Source organism: Elephas maximus, chromosome 22 (genome assembly GCF_024166365.1).
Source record: "Elephas maximus indicus isolate mEleMax1 chromosome 22, mEleMax1 primary haplotype, whole genome shotgun sequence".
NCBI classification, from domain to species: Eukaryota; Metazoa; Chordata; class Mammalia; order Proboscidea; family Elephantidae; genus Elephas; species Elephas maximus.
The window spans coordinates 8042988-8068650 of record NC_064840.1 but is presented as its reverse complement, the minus strand read 5'-3'; the positions used below and the strand labels follow the sequence as shown (position 1 = coordinate 8068650).

General features: G+C 50.2%; 2 protein-coding genes and 1 long non-coding RNA gene across 8 annotated transcripts in view; 2 read left to right on the top strand and 1 right to left on the bottom strand.

Annotated features, from left to right (window-relative positions):
- Positions 1-2335, top strand: part of CFAP251 (cilia and flagella associated protein 251) — a 96046-nt gene extending 93711 nt beyond the window's left edge. For all 4 annotated transcript variants that reach the window (XM_049866302.1, XM_049866300.1, XM_049866298.1 and 1 more), the window contains 2 exons: positions 377-478; positions 2089-2335. In XM_049866302.1, the coding sequence (XP_049722259.1) occupies positions 377-478; positions 2089-2213 (227 nt within the window). In that variant the 3' untranslated portion in view covers positions 2214-2335. The remainder of the gene's footprint in view (positions 1-376; positions 479-2088) is intronic.
- Positions 2336-3700: 1365 nt separating this feature from the next.
- On the bottom strand, positions 3701-19412 carry LOC126065645 (uncharacterized). Of its 2 annotated transcripts, none has more exons than XR_007514890.1 (4): positions 19328-19412; positions 6561-6721; positions 4758-4953; positions 3701-4210 (listed from the first exon to the last, which is right to left on the bottom strand). It is a non-coding gene; the product is annotated as an uncharacterized LOC126065645 (long non-coding RNA). The 2 variants fall into 2 exon arrangements; XR_007514889.1 differs by lacking the exon at positions 19328-19412 and adding an exon at positions 17629-17768.
- Positions 17862-25663, top strand: part of BCL7A (BAF chromatin remodeling complex subunit BCL7A) — a 34738-nt gene continuing 26936 nt past the window's right edge. Inside the window, exon 1 of one of the 2 annotated variants that reach the window (XM_049865905.1) lies at positions 17862-18137. In XM_049865905.1, the coding sequence (XP_049721862.1) occupies positions 18046-18137 (92 nt within the window). In that variant the 5' untranslated portion in view covers positions 17862-18045. The remainder of the gene's footprint in view (positions 18138-25663) is intronic. The other variant, XM_049865906.1, reaches the window with a different exon arrangement.

Here is a 25663-nt window from a genome sequence, read left to right as displayed (position 1 = left end):
AATAGGTTTCACTGGAAATTCTAGATTCAGACTGACTAGAAAGAAAGGCCTGGCAATCTCTTTCTGAAAACCAGCCAGTGAAAACCTAAGAATCACACCAGTCTGATCTGTAGCCAGTCAAGGGGATGGTGTAGGACTGGCCAGCGTTTAGTTCCATTGCATATGGGGTCACTCGGAGTCGAGGACCGACTTAATGGCAGCTAACAACAACAAGGATGCCTATGTGACAGTAACCTGGAACTCTCTAGATTGTCTCTGGGTCTAAAGAAAAGGAAGGAGCAAAATAATTCTAAGACCTTGGAATGATACTATTAAGCTCTGACCTCACGCTGAGCCCCCGGAGCTCAGCTGCCCCCTTCTCCTTTCTGATACCCAGGTGAACACATGACGCAGGAGGAGATGTTGGATTGCTTTGCCACGCTGTTTGGCATGAACCCAGAGGGCTGGAAATCGGAGCCTGCAACTACCTCTTTCAAAGGTACTGTGGCCTGCTTTGTCCGGGCATGTAGCCGTGACTCACTCCTTTGTTGTAGACTTAAGTGCGTTTCTCTCTCTTGACGGGTGCAAGATGCTGTCCTCAATCCCATGTGCACGACAGAATCCTACATGAATGAGTTATGAAAAGACCAAGGGAGCAGTGGTCACATCGGAGAGACGAAAGCTTTTGTTCCCAGGCTCACTGCCTCCTTTGTGTCTTCCGGCCTTGCTTTTCCCTTTTGTCCACTGACCTGGTCTTCATCTTTCCAGTTTGGGTGGGTGAATATCGGCCCAATCAGAGGATACCATATGGAAGTTGTTTCAGAAGAAGACATAGGTCCAGAGGGACCTGGATAAGGAAACATGGTGGCTGCACAAGGACAGTGTCAGAACTGTAAAGGTTTTAGAGATCCTCCTCCTCTCTTGTCTGGCTGGAGCCTGAGCACTCCCACCTTCTTCCTTAGTCACTGGAGAGTGAAAAAATGGGCCAGAAGTTAGGGTTATGAACTGAGGCTCAGAAGGAACCACCCCAAACAGCTCTTGGGGCTAGCTTGTACTGGGGCATCTCCACTGCCCAGCCAGGGGGCGCTGCCCAGTGACCCCAGGCCTGAGTGTGTAGGGAGGAGCAGAGATTCCTCCCCAGTTGGCCTTCTCCCTCTCCTTTTACTGTCCTTTTCCAATTTCAGCCTAAACAAAAGTCCAAGACTCCAGTGGATCTAGACTCTGCTACCTGATGGGTCATTTCCAACCTTGTATCTGGTTCAAGATCCCCAACCTATCCCCTTACGTCCTTCAGGTGTTTAACTTTCCAGACTGGTATATATTTAATGTTCTTGGGAAACCGTGTTGGCGTAGTGGTTAAGTGCTACGGCTGTTAACCAAGAGGTCGGCATTTCAAATCCACCAGGCGCTCCTTGGAAACTCTATGGGGCAGCTCTATTCTGTCCTATAGGGTTGCTATGAGTCAGAATCGACTTGATGGCAGTGGGTTTTTGGTTAATGTTCTTAACTATCTCATGGCAGCAAAATCAATGATACCGTGTAGTTAAGGCTGATGAGGGCAGTGGTGGTGCAGTGGTAGAATTCTCACCTTCCACGTGGGAGACCCAGGTTCAGTTCTCGGCCAGTGCACTGTCCATCGGCAGAGGCTTGCGTGTTGCTATGATGTTGAACAGGTTTCAGGAGAGCTTCCAGATTGAGACAGACTAGGAAGAAAGGCCTGGTGATTGACTTGTGAAAATCTTGAAAACCAAATGGATCGCAGCAGTCCAATATGCAGCCGATCATGGGGATGGTGGAGGACAGGGCGGCATTTTGTTCCTTTGTGCACCGGGACACTGTGAGCCAGGGGCCAACTTGATGGCAGCTGACAACAGCAACAGCAAAAACTTTCCAACGCGGTTTGCAAAGATTTGGTTAATGGCCTCAATTCAGTGAAGGAAGGATTTTAACCGATTTCCATCCAAGGGTTTGTAAGGCGTCAAAACCAAACAATAGCACAAAACACCTTTCACTCTTTTAGTATTATTTCCTTGTGTTTTTAGAAAGTGTGTCTGAGTTAGAAAGCTAATGGTTGTGAAGGCATTTGGTTTTCTTGTCCTGTTTGTCTAGGTGCAGAAATTTGCCTTGAAGAAGCACTCCCGGACGAAATCACAGCAGAAGTATTCACGACTCAAATTCTTGGCTTAACCATTTCAGAAGATTCCGGACAAGATCATATGGTCAGTGAAGTATAAGGAATATTGGTAGCACAAAGGACTTTGTGTTTTGTCTTTTTCCCCCCAAGAGGCGCTGCTTTCCTTATACTTCCGTATCCTTACTCTATAATCTTTGAATTTGTAGGCATTAAAATGGTAAGCCATGGAATTCACAAAGCTGTACGTTCTACTGTTTCTGAGACAGAAAAGTGGGTAGAGGCAAGAAAAACACTGGCAGCTGATGTCGGTGTGGCTGGATACCCTGGTCCATCTGCCTCTGGACCCAGAGGGTGGTGTGGTCTCTGGGGACAGAGACAGCCTCAGCCAGAAGCCTGGAAGTGACGGTTATTTAGCCTATTCCCTTCCCTTCTCTGGAAGTACCTCCCACAGCTTGGCCTAATGTGGCCAAACGTGAGTCCTCATTGCCAGTTGTTAGCTGGGGAGGGGGTGCAAGGGGTGCTGGGCTCCTGAAAGCCCCTGGTTGTGCCTTCTCATTAGCAAAACACCTAAGCAGCTGTGTGCAGCCGTTACGAAGAGCATCGCCGACCATGCTTAACGCCGGTGGCAACTGCAAACAAGAACACAGAAAGCACCCATAGGCCCTGGCTGCACTGCACCTGGACCAGAAACCACACTGTGCGCCCGCTGGGTAGGATTCACCTGTACACACATACCACACACTCCACTGAGCATAGAAACACATAGTAGGCCTAAACAGGGGCCAGCTCCCCACTCTCAGGACATTTAAAAAACAAAAACATCCGTTGCTGTGGAGTCGAATTCAAATCATAGCGACCTACAGGACAAAGTAAAACTGTTCCACGGGGTTTCCCAGGCCGTGATCTTTACGAGAGCAGGCTGCCAGGTCTTTTCTCCTGTGGGAGTGGCTGGTGGGTTCAGACTGCACACTTTTTGGTTAGCAGCCAAGCTCTTAACCACTGCACCATCAGGGTTCCTTTTGGGACATTTAGGGGACATGATATCCAAGTTTATAGCAGTATTTTGGCCTTGAAAGTAGAGTACCATTTTAGTGTAAACAGATGGAAATCATAGTCTGATTTCAGAGTTTTGTCATCAGTTACGGTGTCTCGTTCAGGCAATGTTATTCAAATGTTATTCTTCACACATGCTCACTCTGACGCACCCTCGCACCCAAGCCAGGCTCTTCCGCAGAGAAGCTCCCATTTGAGATGACGGTTCTGATCCACTTAAAGTTATTTTTCTAAGGAGCAGAGACCTGTGTAAGAGAAACGGTTCATGCACAGTGCTCCTGTGGCATGGTACCTGTAGAAAATGGTGTAGGGGAGGTGCCTGACCTCCTCCAACCCCACAAGGGGGAAGGAGAGCCAAGATCAACAGTGCAAGGCTGATGCCCATGAGGTGGAGGCCAGACAAGCCTCCTCTCTCTGCCATCTTTACTAATTCTGACACCAACCGTCCCTCCCATAGCACTCTCTATTGGGTTCAGCTCACAGACCATACTCACGATTATGGGGTTTATTAGTGAAGTAACAATTACAGCTCAGGCTCAAGAATACTGAGGATACAGTTCTTCCATCAGGATAGCCTCTCCCCACCTGTGCTCACAGGCAGCCTCTCCCTGGCCCTCAGTCTCTGACCAAAGGCACTCGGCTTTCTCTCTATTGGCTGGGAAGCCCACCGCACCGTCTCCTGCTGCCAGGTCTCTCCTTCCTTGGTGGTGGCGGGCTCCTCCCTTTGCTCTGGCATTGGCTCTCTTTTAAGGCGAAACTGACCAATCCCCTTGGTAACCCACCATTACCCTATCACACAATCACCTGGGTGGGAGTTATAAGACCATGGCTAGAAAGGCCACGCACAAAAGTAATTAACCCACCACAGTGTCCAGTCGGCATCTGGCATGGCGAGAGTCTTTGGAACACCATGGAGCAGGGAACAGAGCCACCTACTCCAGACAGGTCTGTGTCACCGTGACCTCAGCCAGACACCCCAGCCAGGGCTCCACAGGCGCTCACTGGAGTGTGTCGCGGGCTTGGTAACCTCGTTTACATCTTGTTCTTTTTTAAAAATACAAAAAGAAAAGGAAGATAAGCTTTGTGAAGCAATTTTGCAGCTGCTTAGGGCTTGGGAGCTTTATTACCGAGACATTTAAAAAGATTCTGGGGACACATTAGGGAACAGGAAATTCTCGAATGACTTGTTGTTCTCTCAAGAAATGACTCGGAATTGGATGCAGTCTGAACACCAACCTGGGGTTTCGTTCACGAGGTCTGGCACGTTCTGATGTGCTTATCTGTGACACACGTTGGAATAATCATATTCTGACAGAACCAACCGGTGACCGACTGGACCCACCATGGCTGATCAGGGCCTGGGACCGCTGTCAAACCCAGGCTGAGATCTCTCTCTGTCCTGAGCTATGGACACTCATTCACCAAGGCCAAGATAGCCACAGGCAGCGGGATTGGTGGCAACCACACTTCCCTTCCTAGCCTGACGTGGCTCATGGGGCCCCTTCTCACCCTGGGGACCCTGTCCCAGAGGTGCTTTTGTTTTAGGGTCTCTTGACCTGTTTGACAAGGGCACAGAGGAAAAAAGATGCACCTGTCAGCCCCAGGAGGGTGGTGGAGAGGTAGGGTGTCAGTGCCCCGGCCCAGACACAGACGTGGGAGCAGCCTTCCTGCCCAGAGCTCATCAGGGGGATGGCAATGCAGCGACAACAGCAAGAGAGGAAGAAGAGGCTTGTACATCAGGACTTTTGGACAAAATTCTCAACACCAAAAAGCATGTTGTGAGGTCCCTGTGAAAAAAAGAATATGATTTCAGATGGGGCCTCTGACGAGTTGACCTAATATGTCCAGATTTCTTGCTTCTAGTTTTCAGGAACATGGAGAATAAGGGTTCTTCTAGGGACCTCCCCCACCCCACCTCCCTAACCCAGACCCCCAACCCGATTCCTTCTCAGCATGGTGCCTGCTCTGGAAGCCGATGGCCTTGGCCGGTCTCCTTTTCTGCTTCTGCCGTCCAATAGCTACCTGTGTAACCTTGGGTGTGGCTAATAAGCCTCAATTTCCTCCGGGAACTCCCCTAATGTGGTCATGAGGATTAAAAGAGAGAGCACAAGTAAAACAGTGCTGGCTGGCATGGGGTACCACTCAAAATATGACCGAAAAAACCAAACCCATTGCAATCGAGTCAATTCGGACTCTTAGCGACCCTACAGGACAGAATAGAACTGCCCCATAGAGTTTCCAAGGAGCAGCTGGTGGATTCGAACTGCTGACCTTTTGGTTAACAGCTGAGCTCTTAACCACTGTGCCACCATAGCTCCTAAAATATGACAGCAGCTACTGTTATTACCAGCAGAAGGCAGAAACTGTGCCTGAGAGCTGGGAGACATTTCAGGAGAAGAAACTTCTTTCCATTCCAGGGACTTAGTCTCAGTTAACATTTACTCAAATAAGGGCCTATAGTTTCACCAAAATAAAATAAATTTTTAAAAGAGGAGTCTCTCCTAGTTTGGGCCCTCGGTAGATATTTGTTGAATGATCAAATGAATGAACTTGAAACTTCAATGCTCCTTTAATAGCTGACTTCGCTTTTGAATAGTAGTGAACGCCAGGTCCTCACAGGCCCTCTACCTCCAGGGTCTGCAAACCTTCTCGGTAGAGGGCTGGAGAGTAAACATTTCAGACGTTGCCGGCCATACGGCCTTGGTTGCAGCTCCCCAAGGCTGATGTTAATAGAGCAAAAAAGCTGTATGACTACATGCAAACGAATGAGCATGGACGTGTTCCAGTCAAACTTTATTTATGGACGTTTGATTTGGATTTCATAATAATTTTCAGGTATCATGAAATATTATTCTTTTGATTGTTTCCAACCACTCAAAAGTAAAAGCCATTCTTTGCTCACGAGCTATACCAAAACAGCAGAGATTTGGCGCCACTGGCTATAGTTTGCCGACCCCTGCTCTAGACCACAGGCTATGGCTACTCATTCCAACAGACTTTTACAAATAAAAAGAATTTGCACAAAATATCTGATGAATGCTCTTCAGAAATGTCAGGGTCATAACAAACAAGGAAAGATTGAGAAACGGTCCCAGATCAGAGGAGATGAAGGAGATGTGATGACAAAATGCAACGTGGGATCCTGGGTGGGACCCTGGAACAGAGAAAGATGTTAGTGAAAAAACTGGGGAAATTCGAATGCGGTCTGAAGTTTGGTCAATAGTGTTGCACCGACATTAATTCCTTAGTTTTGATAAACACACCACAATTATGTAAGATGTTAGCATTAGGGGAAAGGACATCATGGTTGGTAAAGTAGAGGGTCAGTGAAAACAAGGGAAGCCTTTAATGAGATGGATTGACACAACAGCCACAACGATGGACTCAAACATACCAGTGATGGTGGAGATGGTGCGGGGCCAGGCAACATTTCGTTCCGTTATATGTAAGGTTGCCATGAGTCAGAGCCGACTGGATGGCAGCTAGCCTCAGGGGAAGCTGGGTGAGGCGTATACGGGAACTCTCTGTGTACTATTTTACAGCTCTTCTGTAAATCTAAAATGATTTCAAAATTAAAAAGTTAGGAAAAAAAAAAAACCCAGACCTACGGGACTGTTTGAGACTGGAGGACGGGACTGTTTGAGACTGGAGGACTCCCTGGGACTATTGCCCTGAGGTACTCTTCAAACCCTGAACTGAAACAAACCTCTGAGGTCACCTTGTAGCTGAATAACAAATTGGCTCAAAAAATGATGACTATAACCTGTGAGTACTGTGCTCTTAAAAAAAAAAAAAAAAACATATATATGAGAACAAATAGTCAACAATTACTTTAAAACAAAGATGAGAAGGTAAGAGGGCAGGGAAACAAGATTAATGGAAACAGAACAATGAGAACAGAAATAATGAGAATGTTCATGCGTTGTGAAGAATATAACCAAGTTCACTGAACAATTTCTGTAGAACTGGTTGAATGGAAACCTAAACTGCTGTGTAAACCATCACCAAAAACACAATTAAGTGTGGTTTAAAAAAATGAAACTCGTACCTCCTCTCTGACTCTATCACCCCTGGATTCTTTCCATGCCTCCCCCTCTGAATCCTCGAGCAAACTCTCCTGAAGCCAGTCAGTGCCCACTGCTCTGGGGTCCTCTGACTGTCCTTCGTCAGTACGGGCCCTCTGCTGTGCTTCAGGGTAATGCAGAGCAGGAGGGCCTTCTGTTAAAACTCTGTGTCCTCAAGCCATTGCTGCCCTAGGCCACTGGGGTTCTCGGCTTGAGTATGTGCTGAAGGGATTCGGCCAGCAGTTACCCAGCAGGCAACTGTATGGAAACTGTCTATCATAAATAGACACAGGGCACCGGGAGGCATGCCACCCTACTCAAGTATCATCTAACCTCCCTCTGTAAACTGAGCTTGAACGAATACTAAAAAAGCAAACAGCAGTGTTCATTGCGGCATTAGTCACAGTAACCACAAGGTGGGAACGGCCTAAATGTCCATCAGCAGATGAACGGATAAACAAACTGTGGCATATCCATCCGATGGAACCTGGTTCAGCCATGAAGAGAGATGAAGTCCCCACACATGCCACGACACGAATAAACCTTGAAAAGATTATGCAGAGCGAAATAAGTCAGTTACGGAAAGACAAATGTTATATGGTTCTACTTACATGAAATATCTAGAATAGGCAGAAGTATGGAGACCAAAGCTTATTAGTGATTACCAGGAGCAGGAGGGAAGGGAAAAGGGGAACTCATTACTTAGGGTGCACTGAGTTCCTCTTAAGGGTGGTGGAAAAAATTGGAAACGGATAGTGGTGATGGTTGTACAACATGATGAATGTAATCAATGTCACTGAATTGTGCATGGAAAAAATGCCGAAATGGCAAACGTTATGTATATTTTCACCGTAATTAGAGTATCGTTCAGGGTGCCTTCCCCAAGGAGCAGCCCAGAGCAGTGGGCGGAACTCTGGACCAAAGACCCAAAGCTGAGATAACACCTCCAGCGCACCGGGCCTGGGCCCACTCCACGCGAGAGGACAAGGGGAGGCCGGGCAGTGGTGAAAGGAGAGCGTAGGGACATGGCCGCTGCCCAGTGGCTCCAGTCTCCATTTAGAATCTGAGAGAGATGGACTTCGTTCATTTATCTACTCCTGGATTGAGCACATCTTTACTGTGTGCTGGCTCTGTGTGAGGGCTGGGTGTTCAGGAGGAACAAGACAGCACGGTACGTGTCTTCAGGGAGCTCGTGTTAAACACATAACCTGTCATTGCAAATTTGCCCAAAGTCACAGGGAGAGGCCAGGGCCGCATGAGAGGGAATGACAAGAGGGGAATATGTTTTAGAAAGGTGGTCAGAGACCATCTCGGAAGATGAGACATTTCAGACCTGAACGATGAGGAGCCAGCCACGCCAAGAGAGAGCTTGGAATTTCCAGACGAAGGAGACGGCCTGCACCAGAGCCTAGAGCTGCTGCAAGATTGTGTGGTGGGACCACAGGGGGCACTGTAGGCTCCAGACGAGGTCGGCAGGAGTCTAGCATGCTCTCTAGCATCCCTACAGCGCTACGTAATTCTATGATCCTTCCCCAGGACTCTGAATAGGAACGTTTTCATGTGAGAAATGGGCAGGCGTGATGGAGGCCAGCCAAGTTTTCCCAGTGGAGGACCAGGCCATTCTCACGTCTTCATATCCAAAGAAACGTGGGACGGGCCATCATTCAGAGGATTCCAGGGAAGACCATAAAGAAGTCGTGTGTGGTCAGCCCTGAACTTGGTGTGTTCATGACGCTACCCAAAAGTAAAAGTTCACAGTGGAAGGAAGTTCCAGGGGTGGCTTAACCAGTGAGCAAAGTACGCGTGAAAAACAGGTGGAATTGTGTGCTACAGATTAGTAAGTAAGCACAAGGAAGCCTGTGTGTTCCTTGCTCATTGGGTGACCCATCCGTGACAGCAGGTGTCAGCCCCCAAAATCTTAATGCCTTGAGGCAGCATCTTTTCATCTTTCTAAGGTTCCCAGGGATTTCAACATTTTTAAAAAAGGTAATCAACCATGTCATTTTCACAGTGATCTTACTGTCCTTTCCTGTTGTTGTTAGTTGCCATCGAGTCAGTTCCGACTCATGGTGACCCTATGTGTGCAGAGTAGAACTGTGCTGTACAGGGTTTTCAAGGCTGCGACCTTCTGGGAGCTGATTCCCAGGCCTGTCTTCCCAGGCACTGTTGGGTGGGTTCTAATCGGCAGCCTTTTGGCTCATAGTGGAGGGCTTAGCCATCTGAGCCAGCCAGGGACTCCACGTTCCTTCCTGCGAAATCGTATTTAAATCTATACCCAACAGAGTCCGTGGGGATTGCCACGGGCAGCCCGGAATAGAGCAAAGCTTCAGTCAGTACTGCTTACCCCTTCCTCCATGCCCCGTTGGTCACCTCTGCCTCTTACACTTCTCTGGGATAGATGGCAGAATGGCAGTAGCTTGTGGCCCACAAGGAGTCTCCCTAGAAGTGACCTCAAGGCCAACTGTGTGTGCCAGGCAGCGTGGCACGTGGCGTGGTGCTTGCCCTTAAGACAGCTGTACTGCAGTGAGGTAAAGAGACAAGCCAACAGCAACTATAGCATCATGTGATGGGCAATGGGAGCACCCACAACAGATGGGTGGGCAGGGGGAGGAGGTCAGGGAGGGTGGAATAGAAATCATGTAAATGAAAAAAAGACATCTAGGCAGAGGGACCAGCATTTCTAAAGGCGGGAGATGGCATGAGACCTCTGAGGAATCCCAAACGATTCTGAAGGGTGTCTGAGGTGTGGGGGCAGGAGGTCAGCCCAGAGAGGGCAGCGGCCACATTATGAATGTTCTTGAATGCCACATCAACCAGCTTAAACTGGATGCTTAAAGTGAAGAGGGAGAGTTAGGATCAGATTGGGTTATCTTAGAGGCATGGGATTGGGTGGCGCAGTGAGGAGAGGACTCCAGTTGTGCGGGGAGAAGAGAAGGGAAGAACTGTGGCAGGAGAAGAGGCATCCTGGAAGTAGGACTGCTTGGGTACGGTATCAACTAGGATCTTTGGTTTGTAGCAATAGACAGTGGCTTTGATTAGCTTAAGAGAAAAGGGACTTTATTTACCAGGTAACTCACAGAATCAGTGGAAAGACTGGAGAAGCAAGCTCTGAAAATGAGCAGGAACTAAAGAAGGCCAGGACGCCACTGGCACTGCTACCACTGGGCACACTCAATGCCTCCAGTACCCCGAGGCTCCCCAAGACCACTTCTGCTGTGAAGCATTTCTGCATCACCCCACACCACTCCTTCAAAAATCAAGGTCAAATTCAAAATCAGTGAGATACTACACAACTCCCACTAAAAAAAAACTCTTTGCCATTGAGTTGATCCTCCCACTAGGATGGCAAAAATAAGAGACAGACACTAACAAGTGTTGGCGAGGGTGTGGAAAAATCAGGCCCCTGAACCATTGCCAGTGGGATGTAAAATGGTGCAGCTGCCGTGGGAAATGATTTGGCAAGTCTTCAAAAATAGTTACCATATGATCCAGCAGTTCCACTCCTAGGTATGTACCCAAGAGAAATGAAAACACAAAAACTCGTACACAAATACTCATAGCATTATTGGTGATAGCCAAAAAGTGGAAACGACTCAACGTCAGTCAAATGACGAATGATAAAATGTGGTCTATTCCCACAATAGAACGTCACTCAGCCACAAAAAGGAATGAAGTTCTGATATATGTTACAACGTGGATGAACCTTGAAAGCGTTATGCTAGGCGAAAGAAGCCAGGCACAAAGGACGACATATATTGTATGACTCCATTTATACGCAATGTCCAAAATAAGCAAATTCCTAGAAATACAAAGTAGATTAGTGGTTGCCGAGGGCTGGGAGGAGAGGGAAGGGGGAATTACTGCAAATGGATATGGGGTTTCTTTTTCAGATGATAAAAATGTTCTTAAATTGATTGTGGTGACCGTTGTACAACTCTGTGAATATACTAAAAACCACCGAAGTGTATACTATAAAAGGGTGAATTTTATGGTATGTGAATCATATCTCAATAAATATTATTTTTAAAAAAGCACAGTTATGGCTGGAACCATCCACGAACTGGCTAAGGTTTGGGACCCATGCCCTGAACCTACCTACCTAGAGGAAAGGAGACTGGCCCCTTTTTGTTTCTTTAGTGGGGAGGCTGCCTCCCCCCCACTACTGGGTCGATTCTGACTCATAGTGAAGAGTCAGGACAAAGTAGAACTGCCCCATAGGATTTCTAAAGTTGTAATCTTTACAGAAGCAGACTGCCACATCTTTCTCCTGGGGAGCCGCTGGTGGGTTTGAACTGCTGAACTTTCAGTTAGCATGTGAGCACTTTAGCTACTGGCCCCAGCAGGGCTCCTTCCAACAACAGAAAATTCCAAGGCCTCCCTCCTGTCTGAAACTCAGCATGAAGAGCCAGAGTGGAGTGGGGAAGCCCAATGCCTGCAGTCGGGAGAACTGGGTTCTGGTCCCAACTCTGCACACTGGCTGTGGCCTGGCCGGACTGTAGCTTCCTTTTCCATGAAAGGAGGCCGGGGACCAGATGCTTGGTTCTAGATGCACACCCTTCCTGCAGCGTGCCCGAAAGTTTCCTTCTGAACGGACTAGATCGCCTGCTGTGGTTGGAGCTTTGTCTTCAAGGTTTCTCCCTTTGCTTGTTGTAGCTGCCATCGAATCGGCCCTGGCAGCCCCGTGCAGAGGGGAACACAGCAGCACCATATGCGCGATCATTTCTGCATGTAATCACCAGGACTTTGTTCCTAGTCTGTCTTAATCTGGAAACTCCACTGAAACATGTTCAGTGTCATACCAACATGCAAGCTACCACTAACAGATGGGTGCTGGTTGCATATGAGGTGCATCGGCCAGGAATTGAGCCCGGGTCTACTTCATGGAAGGCTAGAAAGCTACCACTGAACCACCAACGTGCCCTTCCCTCTTTGCTGCTGTTTTTGTATGCCGTCAAGCTGACTCCAACTCACAGTGACCCTATATGAGAGAGTAGAACTGCCCCACAGGGTTTCACCAGGTTCACCACGTCGTTTCTCCTGCAGAGCCGCTGGTGGGTTCGACTGCTGACTGAGCGCTTCACCACTGCACTACCAGGGCTTCTTTCCCCCTTTGCTAGACCTTGCTAATGACCTGAGCACCTCCGTTTATGCGAACACATGCTTGCCTGCTGCTGTCGCAGGTGAAGACCAGAGCAGCAGAGAAGCACCAGCGCAGGGACTGTCCTTTCCTCATGTTTCACATCTCCGTTCCGGAGACAGAAGCCTCCTCCACCCCACGGTGGCAAACAAACCTCCATCCCAGGGAATGTTTAACAGCAGGAGTGGATTAGACTTGACCTGAACAACCCAGGAGACAGGAGCAGTTTGATTTCAGGTTTTAGAATGGACATAAAGAGGCCAAGTCCCCTATTTAACGAATGGTTTTCCCTGGATACATGTGCCAGGCCCTGTTCAAAGTGCTTGACAAATATTAATGTGTGTAACCCTCATAACAAGCCTGTGAGATAGTTGTGATCATTATCCCCATGTTATAGGGGGAGCACAGAGAGGTTGGGACATTTGACACAAGCCACAACTAAGTAACTCGCTTCTGTAACCCTACGACCACTCATCTACCATGTCTAATCATAACTAACATTTGTAGAGAGCTTAACTTCCAGTCTCTGGTAATGGTTATTCAGGCTAACTCTCAAACAACTAAGAAGGCTAGGAAAAAAAAAAAAAAGGTATTGAAAAACATCTGAAAAGCCACAATGTGCTGAAAAGATAGTGAGGAATTATCAGGCTGAAACTGAAGGGAAAAGAGAACCCCGAAAGAGACTCCAGCAAAGAGGCCACTCTCACCTCACAGATATTTGCAAATCCTAGCATATTTCAATAATGGTTGTATTAACTGGTCTTCCTTGTAGGCGTATGGATATTATCCTATCACAGACAGCGTTATACTTCAGGATAGATCTTGAAATGTTCTTTTTGACGATGAATGCAACACCATTCCTCTTCAATTTGTCATTCCTGGCATAGCAGACCATACGATTGTCTGATTCAAAATGGCCAATACCAGTCCATTTCAGCTCACTAATGCCTAGGATATGGATCTTTATGCATTCCATTTCACTTTTGACGACTGCCAATTTTCCTGGATTCATACTTTGTACGTGCCACGTTTTGGTTATTAAGGGATGTTTGCAGCTGTATCTCCTCGTTTCCAGCGGTACCACATCAGTAAATGAAGGTGCAGAAAGCTTGGCTCCATCCACGTCATTAAAGGTGGACTCTACTTTGAGGAGGCAGCTCTTCCCACCTGAGGGGCTCGTCTTCCAGCGCCGTATCAGACGATGTTCAGCTGCTATTCATAAGGTTTTCACTGGCTGGTTTTTTCAGAAGTAGGTCCTTCATCCTAGTCTGTCTTAGTCTGAAAGTTCAGCTGAAACCCGTCCACCTAGGGTGACCCTGCTGGTATATGAGATAGCAAGAGGAGGAAATTGGTGGACAGGTTTCAGCTCTTGCAAGAGCTTCCAGACTAAAACTAGTTAGAAGCACCTGGTAATCTGACACAGCCTTGCTTGCTGAAAGTGAAGAGGACTTGAAGCACTTACTGATGAAGATCAAAGACCACAGCCTTCAGTATGGATTACACTTCAACATAAAAGAAAACAAAAATCCTCTCAACTGGACCAACAAGTAACATCATGATAAATGGAGAAAATACTGAAGTTGTCAAGGATTTCATTTTACTTGTGTCCATAATCAGTGCCCATGGAAACAGCAGTCAGGGAATCAAATGATGTATTGCATTGGGCAAATCTGCTGCAGAAGACTTCTTTTAAGTGTTAAAAAGCAAAGATGTCACTTTGAGGACTAAGTTGCTCCTGACCCAAGCCACTATGTTTTCAGCACGCGAGAGCTGAATGACGAATAAGTTAGACAGATGTAGAATTGATGCCTTTAAATTATTGTGTTGGTGACGAATGTTGAATACACCATGGACTGCCAGAAGAATGAACAAGTCTGTCTTGGAAGAAATATAGCCAGAGTGGTCCTTGGAAGCGAGGATGGGGAGACATCGTCTCAAGTACTTCAGACATGTTATCAGGAGGGACCAGTCCCTGGAGAAGGACATCATGCTTGATAAAGAACAGGGTCAGCAAAAGAGAGGGAGACCCTTAACAAGATGGACTGACACGGTGGCTGCAGTGATGAGGGAGACTCTCCCCACAATAACCTGGGGCCCCAGTGGACACTAGTGGGGTGGTACACTGGCAAATGTTTAACAGACAGCTCTGGGTGGGGAAGGGGAAGGAGGATCCTGATTTATAGCATTTGCCCATGGCTGTAGTGTAAATGGAAACTCCGGTGGCATAGTGGTTAAGTGCTACAGCTGCTAACCAAAGGGTTGGCAGTTTGAATCCACCAGGCGCTCCTTGGAAACTCTATGGGGCAGTTCTACTCTGTCCTATAGGGTCGCTATGAGTCAGAATCGACCCGACAGCACTGGGTTTGGTTTTTTGGTTTGGTAGTGTAAATATTCTCACCATGGCTGACTTCAAGCTATTAACATGAGGTCACTAAACACAGAAGAGGGAAACGCAAGCCTGTGAGCCAGCTGCAGTACATCACTGACCCCACCCATAGGTTATAATAAGCAAATTCGACTTATACACCCTGCAGCCTGTATTTACATGGCCCGGGTGGTCCAGGAACCACAAGCCCTGAACTTGGATTGAGGTAGCCCTGGACCATCAGTTCCTTCAGGATCCTGGGAGAAGCAAATATAAACCATCCCTAAAGGAAAGTTACTTCATCCTAGGCCTCAAATTATTCCTATAAATCACGTTTAAAATACAATGTCTGGCCTGGTCAAAAAGAAGCAGGCATACCACAAGGAAATACGATACCATGAGCAAGAACTAGCAGAAACAGACCCTCAGATACTTCAAATGTTAGAATTATCAGACACAGGCTATAAAACAACTGCGCTTTGTTGAAGAAAATAAAGGAGTCCTAAAATATCTTCAGGGGACAAGAAACTATAAAAAGTGACATACTAGATTTGTAAAGAACATTTGTAGAGTTTTACAGTTTAATCAGGGATCGAAAACACAAATACCTTCAGGGGCCAGACAGGTAACACAAATGAGTAAAGCGGTTGGATGAGCACACTCGTGAACTGGGGGACGTCGTCTGAAGGGCACAGCGTGGTCCCTTGATGGGGACAGTGGGGGCCCAGTGTTGCCAGATCTACTGCTATTTCTGAATAGGCTGGATATTTGGGTTTTCCTTTTGGTAAAATACAAATAACATAAAACTGACCATTTTAGTCATTTTAACGTTTACAATCCAGTGGCATTAAGTGTAACCACAATGTTGTACGACCACGTCCTCTGTCTAGTTTCAGAACTTTTTTGTCACTTCAGAAGGAAACCCCATGCCTATTAGCAGTCTCTCCCCATCCCCACTGCTCCTCAGCCTCTGGCAACCACTAATCTGCTTTCTGGTTCTATGGATTGGCCTATTGTGGGTATTTCATTTAAGTGGAATCAGACAGTGTTTTTCCTTCTGTGTCTGCCTTCCACTGCCTTCCAGCATTCATCCATGTTGGGGCATATGTCTGTACTTCTTTTGTTTTATGGCCAAATAATATTCTATCGTGAGGATTTTCGTTTATCTATTCACCAATTGCAATTGGGGGTTTTGACATGATATCTATTTTCAATTAAAATATTTTTAAAAGTCCTGCACAGCCCAAAGTACATATCTGCTGGCTAGATCTAGTCAGACGTCTGTTTTATGGCCTGCTGCTCCATGGTTTCCCATATAATCTTCAGGATAATTCTCTAAGTGCCTTTCTTTTTTAAAAATTTATTTTTATTGTGGTAAAAACATATTAACAAAACATTTGCCAATTCAACAGTTTTTACATGTACAATTCAGTGGCATCATGTTCATCATGTTGTACAACCATCATCACTGTCCGTTTCCAGATTATTCCACCACCATTAACAGAAACTCAGTGTCCCCCTAAGCAATGACTCCCCACTCTCCCTCTCTCTGTACCTCTGGTAACCACTAATAAACTCTGGTCTCTGTACATTTACAGTCTATTTCATATAAGTGGGATCATGTAACATTTGTCCTTTTGTGACTTACTCCACTCAGCATAATATTCTCAAGGCTCGTCCATGCTGTAGCGAATCTGGACTTCATTTCTCTTTATGGCTGCTTAATACCCCACTGCATGGATGCGCCACATTTTGTTTATCCAGTCATCTGTTGATAAGCTTCTGCCTTTTGGCTGGTGTGAAAAGTGCTGCAATGAACGTTGATGTGCAGGTTTCTGTTTAAGTCCCTGCTTTTAATTCTTGTGAGTGTATATACCTAGGGCTGGAATTGCTGGGTCACTGAGGTTAGTGCTGTAATCTTAATTTTCACATCAGGAATTTGAGTTTCAGAAAAGTAAAACGACATGCCTGGGAAAGACACGCGCAGTCTCCCTCTCCACTTCCCCCTTAGAGCTTCTACAAAAAAAACCAAACCTCGGGGGAAATTGCTTGAGATTAGGATGAGTGAGAATTGGAGATGTAGGTTATGCCTAAGACCTTGGACATAACTCCTCGGGACTCAGTTTCGCACCTGGAAGTGACTGGCGTTGGAATTGCTAAGGCTGCCCCTCTCATTTTCCTGAGCACTCATGGGGCACGACTGGGTGCTGGTCAGATCTAAACAGCTGCAGCCAAACATAAAGGTGGGGGCACCTGGGCTGTCCTGATAATCGTCTATTCCTCCACAGGGCTGTCCTGAGGTCTAATGGGAAGAAAACTGCTGTCAAAAGCCCTCTCCGTGGGCTGGCCAGTCCTTTTCACCTTCCCGGAGCCTGGCACTTATCCGGAGTGCCATCAACAGCTTCAGTTTAAATTGTAGTTCTCTGACGGAAACCCCAGCATACCCCTCATCTTAATTATGGCGAGGGCACCTGATCTTAAGGTAAGGGCACCTAGTAAAAGGCTGAGGGTCACTGAGCTTTTCCTACGCAGAAAGCTGTTTAAAAAGCACGGCCAACTGTTTTCCCGGGATCTGCCACAGGCCCCCTTCCTTCCATCCTAGTTTAGCCAAAGGGCCCAGCGTCGGGGCGGCGAGGTGTCAGCCCGCGTGTTGAAACGGGGAAGAGGGCGAACGAACAGCGATCCGTATTTCTCAACTCTCTCCAAGAGCAACTCGCGTCCCGAATCGCCGCCTTCAACTCTGAGAAGTCAAGAGCCCCACAGGAAACTTGCATTATTGCAACCGCTACAACGAACCCGGGCCCGGAGACAGGCAGCCGAGCTGGCTCCCAAAGAACGCGCGCCCTGCCAGGCTGGCTGTCCCGCCAGCCTGCCCTCCCCAAGGGACCCCCAGCACCTGCGGCCTCCGAGGACTTGTCCGCGCGCGCGGCCCACGCCTCCCCCTCCACGTGCCCTCTCGGCCGCGGGGGCCCGGGTCGCCGCGCCCCCTCGCCGCCCGGGGTGGGGGTCCCGGGCGCCTTCCCCGGGCAGAAGCCGGGGTCGCGGCGCGCGGCCCGAGCCTGGGGCGCTGCCGGGCCCGGAGGCCGCACTGGCGGCGGCGGCGGCGCTGCTCCCCCGCTCGGTGCAGCTGCCGCCCGGCGCTTGCGCACTGGGCCCGGCGCGCGGCGGCACAGGCTTTGTGTGTATGTGTGTGTGAGTGTGTGAATGCGTGTGTGAGTGTCTGTGTGAGTGAGCCGCGAGCGAGCGAGTGTGGCCGCCGCGGAGCGCGAGCAGGACCGGCGGCGCGGCCCCAGCCTCTGTCGCCGCCAGCACCATGTCGGGCAGGTCGGTTCGAGCCGAGACCAGGAGCCGGGCCAAAGATGATATCAAGAGGGTCATGGCGGCTATCGAGAAAGTGCGCAAATGGTGAGCTGAGGCGCCTCCTCGCCGGGTGCCGCGGCCGCACAAAACCCGGACGCCCGGTCTCCGCGGCCCCAAGGGTCCGCCCGCGCCCCTCGCCCGGGCCGCGGGCCCAGAGTTGGCGCGGGTGGCGGGCGGGCCGGGTCACCTGCGCGAGCCGGGACCGCGGCCGCTGCCCAGGTGCGCTCGCCCGGCGCCCACCTGGCGCCGCGGCGGCGGCGGCGGCTCGGAGGCGGCGGGCGCGCGGGGCGGCGGGACCGGCGGCGGGACCGGCGGCGGCCCAGGCACGGCGCGCGGCCGGGAGGGGACTCGGGGCCGGCCCAGAAGCCATTTCGTTTTGTGCAAGTCACATGAAAGCGGCTTCCCGCGCGCCGGGCCGTGATGCCGGCGGAGCGGAGAGCGCGAGCTCCATTGTGCAGGCTCGGAGCGGGCCGCGTCTCCTCCCCGCGCGCCTCGGGCGGCGAGCGCAGCGCCGGCCCCGCGCCCTGCCCGCACGGCGTCTCCGCCGCCGGCTCCCGCCTCCCAGGCCCGGCGCCCTCGAGTCTGTGGAGTTTGCAGAGCGCCAGCCGTTTAAATTTAGCGCTTTGGGCTGCCTGGAGAGAGGGCTTTTGGCGAGGAAGAAAGACGGGGGCGAGCGCCGGGAGGAAGCGATGCCGGTGGGGCGGCCGGGGCGCCGGGCACCCACTCCCACCGCCCACCCGCACCGGCTGCGGGGCGCGGGGTACGGCTGGAGGAGATTTGGAGGCAGCAAAAGTGCTCCTGGGCCGCGCCTGCCTTCCCCAAAACAGAAGCTCGTGTGTGTTTTGCAGGGAGAGCCGTTGTTTTTGTTCTCTACTCGGGGGCAAAAGGAACATTTGGGGTCGGGGGCGCGTGGTTTTCAAGCTCAAATGAGCTCCTGGCTGGTGTGGCCCTCGTAATCATTGTGTTAAGAGCCTTCCCCGGTCTCGGCGGGTCTGACCCTGATCGGCCCCAGGCCAGGCCCGAGGCTGAGCCGATCCAGGTTGGGGTAGACTTTCAGAGAACTCCAGGCTCCCGGGTTTCAACTTTATTTTTTTTTCCTCCCACGGCTTCACCAGGGTACGGGAGGGAGAGGAACGGCCGCAACGCTGTCCCCGAGTGTCAGCACCCACGGTCTCGCCCTGCCCCTTTATTTAAAGCTCTGAAGGTGGGCAGGCCCGGTGGCAGGGTATATTTACGTTTTGGGGTGTCATTTCTTGAGTCGCGCCTCCATCTCTAAAAATCACGGGGGGCCGAGCCTCTAGGTCCGGCAGTGTCACAAGTTCGCTGTCCTTTCTGAGTCAAACCCAACAAAAAAAGCAAGAGAAAAATCAATAAAGTCCACGTGCTCCGGGGCCTCCTATGGAAAGAGCTGTCTGTGGATGGCCGGATGCCCGGCCGTGGGCTGGGTTTGGCTCCAACGGGACAAAGAATTTTCAGAACCGTGAGAAGGGAGGCTATTCAAAGTTGAGATCCGAGTCGCCGGTGCTTCGGTAGCTTCCCTGGCCTGTGCGCACACAGTGGCCGGAATGGAGCCTTTTAAAAATGGCAGAAACAGCTGCAGGCTAAAACGCAGCCACTGGAAAACAAGCCCTGCCAACTCCGTCTTCTGTAGGATTCCCAGGTGGGAAGGCTGGAGTTGTCCTGTTGCAAAGAATGGACTGGTGTCTGGGCCTGAGCCCCTTCTGTGGCCATCCTGGAGGCTAGGAAGGAGCCGGAACAGGCGGCCTTTCTCTGCTGGAGAAGGCTTGGTGGGGCCTCCTGCCCCAGGGTGGGAGCCTGGCTGAGGCCCTGCACCCTGACAGCTGCTCCTGCAGGCCCACCAGCTGCTCCACACAGAAGGCAGATGGAGAGATGGGGTTTTCTACCCAGCAAGCCCCAGAACCAGACAGCCCCGGAAGCCTGCACAGGACAGCCAGGCGTGTTTGGGTAGAGGGAGTCTCTCTCCCTCCCTGTGTTTTGGGAAACATGTCTTGTCCTTTAAAGATGTCAGGCAGGCTGTGGGAACTAACAGATGGGCTCCCAGCCCACTCCCTTGCTGTGACCTTACCATGCAACTTGTCAAAGCCATTGTAAAAAAGAAGTCCTGTGCTCCTTGCCCCTTAGGGTGGATGAGGACCAAATACAGTCAGGTCTCCAAAAGCACCTGTCCTAGCACGTGGGCCAATTACCAGTTGCCCTCCAGTCAGCTTCGACTCATGGCAACCCCATGTGTAGAATTGTGCTCCATAGGGTTTTTGACTGCTGATTTTTTGGACGTAGATCGCCAGGCCTTTCTTCCGAGGCATCTGTGGGTGGAGTTAAACCTCCAGCCTTTGGGTTAGCAGCCAAGTGCGTTAACTGTTTTCACCACCTGGGAACTCCTGGTACATTGTTTTTAGTTGTCAGTTTTGACTCATGGCGACCCCTTGTGTGCAGAGAACCGCTCCATAGGGTTTTCGAGGCTGTGATGTTTCGAAAGCAGATCGCCGGGCCTGTCTTCTGAGGTACTTCTGGGTAGGTTCGAACCACCAACCTTTCACGTAGGAGCACTCATTAAATGTTGTTGATATAAGGTGGACTTTGTAAAAGTCTTGCGGATTTTTTTTTTTTGCCACCTCTGAGCTCAAAAAAAAAAAAAAAGGCTTCTTTTCTTCACTGCTTGGGTTTAGTAGCTGTATCTCACCTTCACTGTACCTTTAGAATGGGCCTTCCAGTTGGAGGTTGAGGCTTTGAGTTGTTTATTAACTGCGTGGCTGTTAACCATGCATTTCACCACGGCTGAGACTTCGGGCTGCCAGATTTAGCAAGTAAAAATACAGGCCACCCAGTTAAATTTGAATTTCAGATAAACAACAATTTTTTTTTTAGTGTAATTATGCTTCATGCAATATTTGGGACATACTTACACTAAAAGATCATTCATTGTTGATCTGAAATTCAAATTTAATTGGGTGCCCTGTATTTTATCTAGAGGAAGACTGAGGTGTCTGAGGTACCGTTTTCCCTATAAACCTAGGGTGATGTTTCTCCTCAGTTTCGGTGACCCCTAAAGCCCTCTCCCCCTCTGCCAGCCTGACCCCCCAACTCCAGGAAAAAGCCAGGAGCCCTGGCCTCCCTGTCTGTAGCTTCTGTCCCTTTCTCCTCTCCTTTCTGTGTGGTGCTCCAGCAAAGCTGGAGGTGGCGTATGAGCCCCCAGCCAGAAAATGGCAGAAGGAAAAACAAAATGGTGGGCCCCCTTTTGAGTAACTGGGCCAAGGTTGTGAGGCCCAGTGTGTGTGGAGAAGGGAAGCCGGAATCATTAGATAGGAGGCAATGGCTCTAGCTTAGCCCGAGACGCCCAGGCACAGGGTCTGAAGGTTCCCTTGGGGACATGCGGTGAGGACTGGGAAGCCTGTTCCCTGAGGACTTCCCAGCCGTCCCTGGGGGAGGGGGAGGTTTGACCGTGCCATGGGCCTCCCCCAAGCACCTCAGGGCGGGTCTCATCAGAGGGACCCTCCTGCCAGGCAGAGGTGGGTCAAATGGGCCTGGGCGAGCCACAGGCCAGACCTCCTCAGGTGACAAGGATGAGCCCTGGAGGTGACTACCATGTGAGGGACTTAGAACTCCGAGGGAGACAGTAGAGTCCCCATGGAGGGAAGGTGGCACCAAGATGGCTGGCTCTTAGACCTGACGTTGGAAACTGGCCTTGCCAGGAATACCTGGGATGGGTATGTGTAGTTTCTATAGGAGCTTGTGCTGAGGAGGAGCTTCTGGACGGGTGCAGTTTACACAGGAGTCCGTGTTGGGGAGGAGCTTTTGGGGGGCTGTATTCGACTCGACGGCACTGGGTTGTTTGGGTATTACTATACAGCTGGAGCCCATTTAGCCCATTTTGTCTTAGGAGCCCAAGTCTGGTGGGGACAGAGAGGTAATTAAGTCTGGTAGGCTACCAAAGGAAACCCTGGTGGCGTAGTGGTTAAGAGCTACAGCTGCTACCCAAGAGGTCATCAGTTTAAATCCGCCAGGCGCTCCTTGGAAACTCTATGGGGCAGTTCTACTCTGTCTTATAGGGTCGCTATGAGTCAGAATCAACTCGACAGCAGTGGGTTTTGGTTAGGCTACTAGAGGCCTTCAGAGCAGAAAGGCTCTGGGCTTATCCAAGGGGCAGCTTTGTGGGAAGGTTGGCAATGTCAGGTGTGGCCTGGTAGGCATGAATCTGGCCCGGTGCCCATGGGGTCCAGGCCTGTGCTCCCAGTGGGGGATCTGAGGGAGCCACAGGCCCCATCTAGAGTAGTTCTCTCTCCTTGGGGAATGTGGGGCCAGATCCGTGAACTTCAAGAGGAGCCAGGAATGTGGATTTTCATGTGGAGTCTGATTTTTTTTGCCAATCAATTCAAATTTTTAAAGAAGTTCTGTTCAGGTCAAACAAAACCTGCCTATGGGCCGCTTGTTCGCCCTGTGGTGTGAGGTCACGGGTAGAGCTTCATGCCCTTGTGGGGGGTGTTCTGGAGAGACGGGTTTGGGGGCAGGTGACAAACTTCAGCTGTGCCACTGGGTTTGTGTGGCGTTTCCTGGGGCTCTGCCAAACTTGCCGTGAAACCCCTTAGTCCCCTCTGGACTCACACCTGAGCCCCCGGCCCCCATCCCTCTGGGTGGCTGCTGTCCTGGCGTTAGTCTGAAGGTCAGTTCTGTAGCCACCTCACCATCCACACTTGGAAACGCAGGTACAAAATGATTTTTAAATTCTGAGTGACTTTGGGGACTTGGCCGAAAGAGTCGCCAACTGGGGTAAAGGGAGGCCGGACTGAGAGCTTGACCGCTGTCCTCTCCTGACCTGCCGTGGCCTGAAAACTCCGTGGACAACAATGGCAACTGAAAACATTAACCCCGGCTCATGTGTGGCCTGAAAAACCCTGCTCTTGGGCACACTTCCTGCTCTGAAAGGTGTCCTGTGTATTGCAAACCAATTACTTTTTCCTTTTTTTTTTTTTAAACACAATCATACTTTGGACTTACTGCAGCCCAGGCTGCCGGTTGAGGGCTTGTGAGCAGTGAGTGGCTTTGGCTATTTGCTGGGGATTCTAGCAATTTGTGCTTCTTTGTCCAGCTCCACATCAAAGACTGTTCTGTGGAATGGGTTCTTAGTTTTCACAGGGGACAGAATTGCATGATGGTGCCAAAGATGGACTCTGGGATTGGCCCAACAGTCTGTGCCCGATCCTTGTTCTGCCACTTGGTAGCTGTGTGACCGCAAGTAAGCGACCTAATCTCTCTGGGTCTTCTGTTTCTCTAGATATAAAATAACAGTGGGCCCCCTTGCATTGCATGTTGGGTCTCTTGGGTGGCATATAAACAAAACATTAGCACAAAGCCTGTCCCCTAGAATAAAGTGGCTTTTATAATTGTTGCTTTCCTTGTCATTGAGGCTATTCCTAGGACTTTCCTATCCCTTCCAGGCACCCTTCTGATCATTAGCAGTGGAGGTGGTAAAAGGTTGGGAGTGGATTATCCATGCTGCCTGTCCGAGGTAGAAGCTGGGCAGGTTGTAACTTAGCCAGGTCCCCGCACTTACCCTTTCTGGCCTGATGGAAGTGGGGGCAGGGGAGGCTTCTCCTAAAAGCAGTAAGGCTTCAAGGGTTTGAATACCGACTCGGGAAAAACCTTCATCTCCCCATGCCTCAGTTTTTCTATCTGTCCAGTGGGAAAGATAATGTTTCCTATCATGCAAAGTGAAGCAAAGATTAGAGAAACAGTGTATCCATTGCTTATGGAGTCTCTGGGTGGTACAAATGGTTAAGTGCTCACCTGCTAACCAAAAGGTTGGTGATTTGAATCTGCCCAGAGGCATCTTGGAAGAAAGGCCCGGCAATCTATTTCCAAACAGTCACAGCCGTTGAAAACCTTGTGGAGCACAATTCTACTCTGAAACACGTGGGGTCGCCATGAGTCGGAGTCAACGGCAACAGGTTTGTGTTCTTTTGGTTTATGTACAGAGCTTAACATGTGAAAGGTACTAGAAACGGTCACTGTTGTTGCTAGGTGCCATCAAGTCAGTTTTTGACTCGTGACCCCATGTAATAGAGTAGAACTGCCCCGTAGGATTTTCTAGGCTGTAATCTTTATGGCAGCAAATCGCCAGGTCTTTCTCCCAAAGAGCTGCTGGGTAGGTTCAAACCGCCAACAGGGGCTCCAATTGAAATGGTCACTGGTATTAACAATGATAATAATAGAAGCCAGGCCCTAGCTTCCTCCAGCAAGTACAGGTATCGGAGTAGGCAGAGAGAGTTTTGGGGGTGGAGGTGTCTGTGGTTGGGCTTAGCTGGTTTGGAGTGTGTGCGTGTACCTAGAGCCCTCTGGGGAATGGTGCTGGGTGGGCTGGCACATGAGAGCCACACACCACAGAGGGGGAAGTCACGGTCGAGTCTGGGCCTGGAGGCTGGAGGAGGTGCCAGGCAACCCGTGAGTCATGCTGCCGAGGTCCCACCTGTACTAGGTGCACGTCTGGGCCTGACACCCATTGTGGGTCTCTCGAATTGGCCAGTTTCCTCATGGAGGGTTGCATAGGTACTTCGTGGTCTCCCAGGACTCCTGAGACTGCAGGGGCTTGTGTCCAGAGCATGGACTCGAGCCCACACATCCTGGATTCAAATCCCAGCTGTGTCTCTCTGAGCGTCAGTGTCTCGTGTGGGACTCTGGTGTTCCCTCCCAGTGGGATACAGAGCCACTGGAGTGTCTGCGGCAGGAAGTGACATGGCTTATGTATGGGGTCAAGGACGGAAGTTCGGTGCAGTAGCAGTAATGTATGGTGTGACAAGGCTTCATCCAGAGAGGTGGTGAAGGGGGTGGCAGTAGTTATTATCTTTCATGAAAGCCATTCACCCCTTTTCTTCCTATAGGTGGTAACTCATCTTCTCTTCCATAAACCTGCCCCTGGCAGTGAATGGGGGCCACCAGGGCTTGGTCCTCCAAGAATTGAGAACTGAGGTGGTGGGGGGGGGTGGGGCGGGGTGGACCAGCTGTCAGACATGGGCATGGCTGAGATCATAGATCATGGACCCCCTGCCATTTGCAGAATTGAGTGGGGGTCACGGAGTGCTCTGCTGGCCTGTCTCAGCCTCAGGCTGCTGCCCCAGGTCTGGGTAGTACTTCCCTTTCACAGAGTCACCCCCCTGGGGACTGAGGTCACTGAGCACCAGGGTTGTAGCCTGCCTCGTACTCCCGTTGGCTGCTTCCAAAGGATGCTTGCCCAGAAGAACGGGTAGTCGTGCACCTTTTCTGCTCCCGCTTCTCCTACCCAGACCTCAGAAGCATGGCCAGGAAGGCAGGACAAGTTTTAAGTAGCCCTGGTGGGGACCCCCGCATCAGTCCCAGGAAGAGGCCAGGCTGATCTGTGGCCCTCCGTTGCCCAGGGTGCGTGGGCTGGCTCCGAGGAGCTGGCGGTGATGTGGGGTGAAAGCCAAGGCACCTGGGCCTCATTGCCCTTGTCTCCAGGAATGACCACAGTGGCAGCCCCCCATCAGTATTTCCCACAAGCCAGGCACTGTGGGCGCCACTTGACATGTGTGGTCTCACAT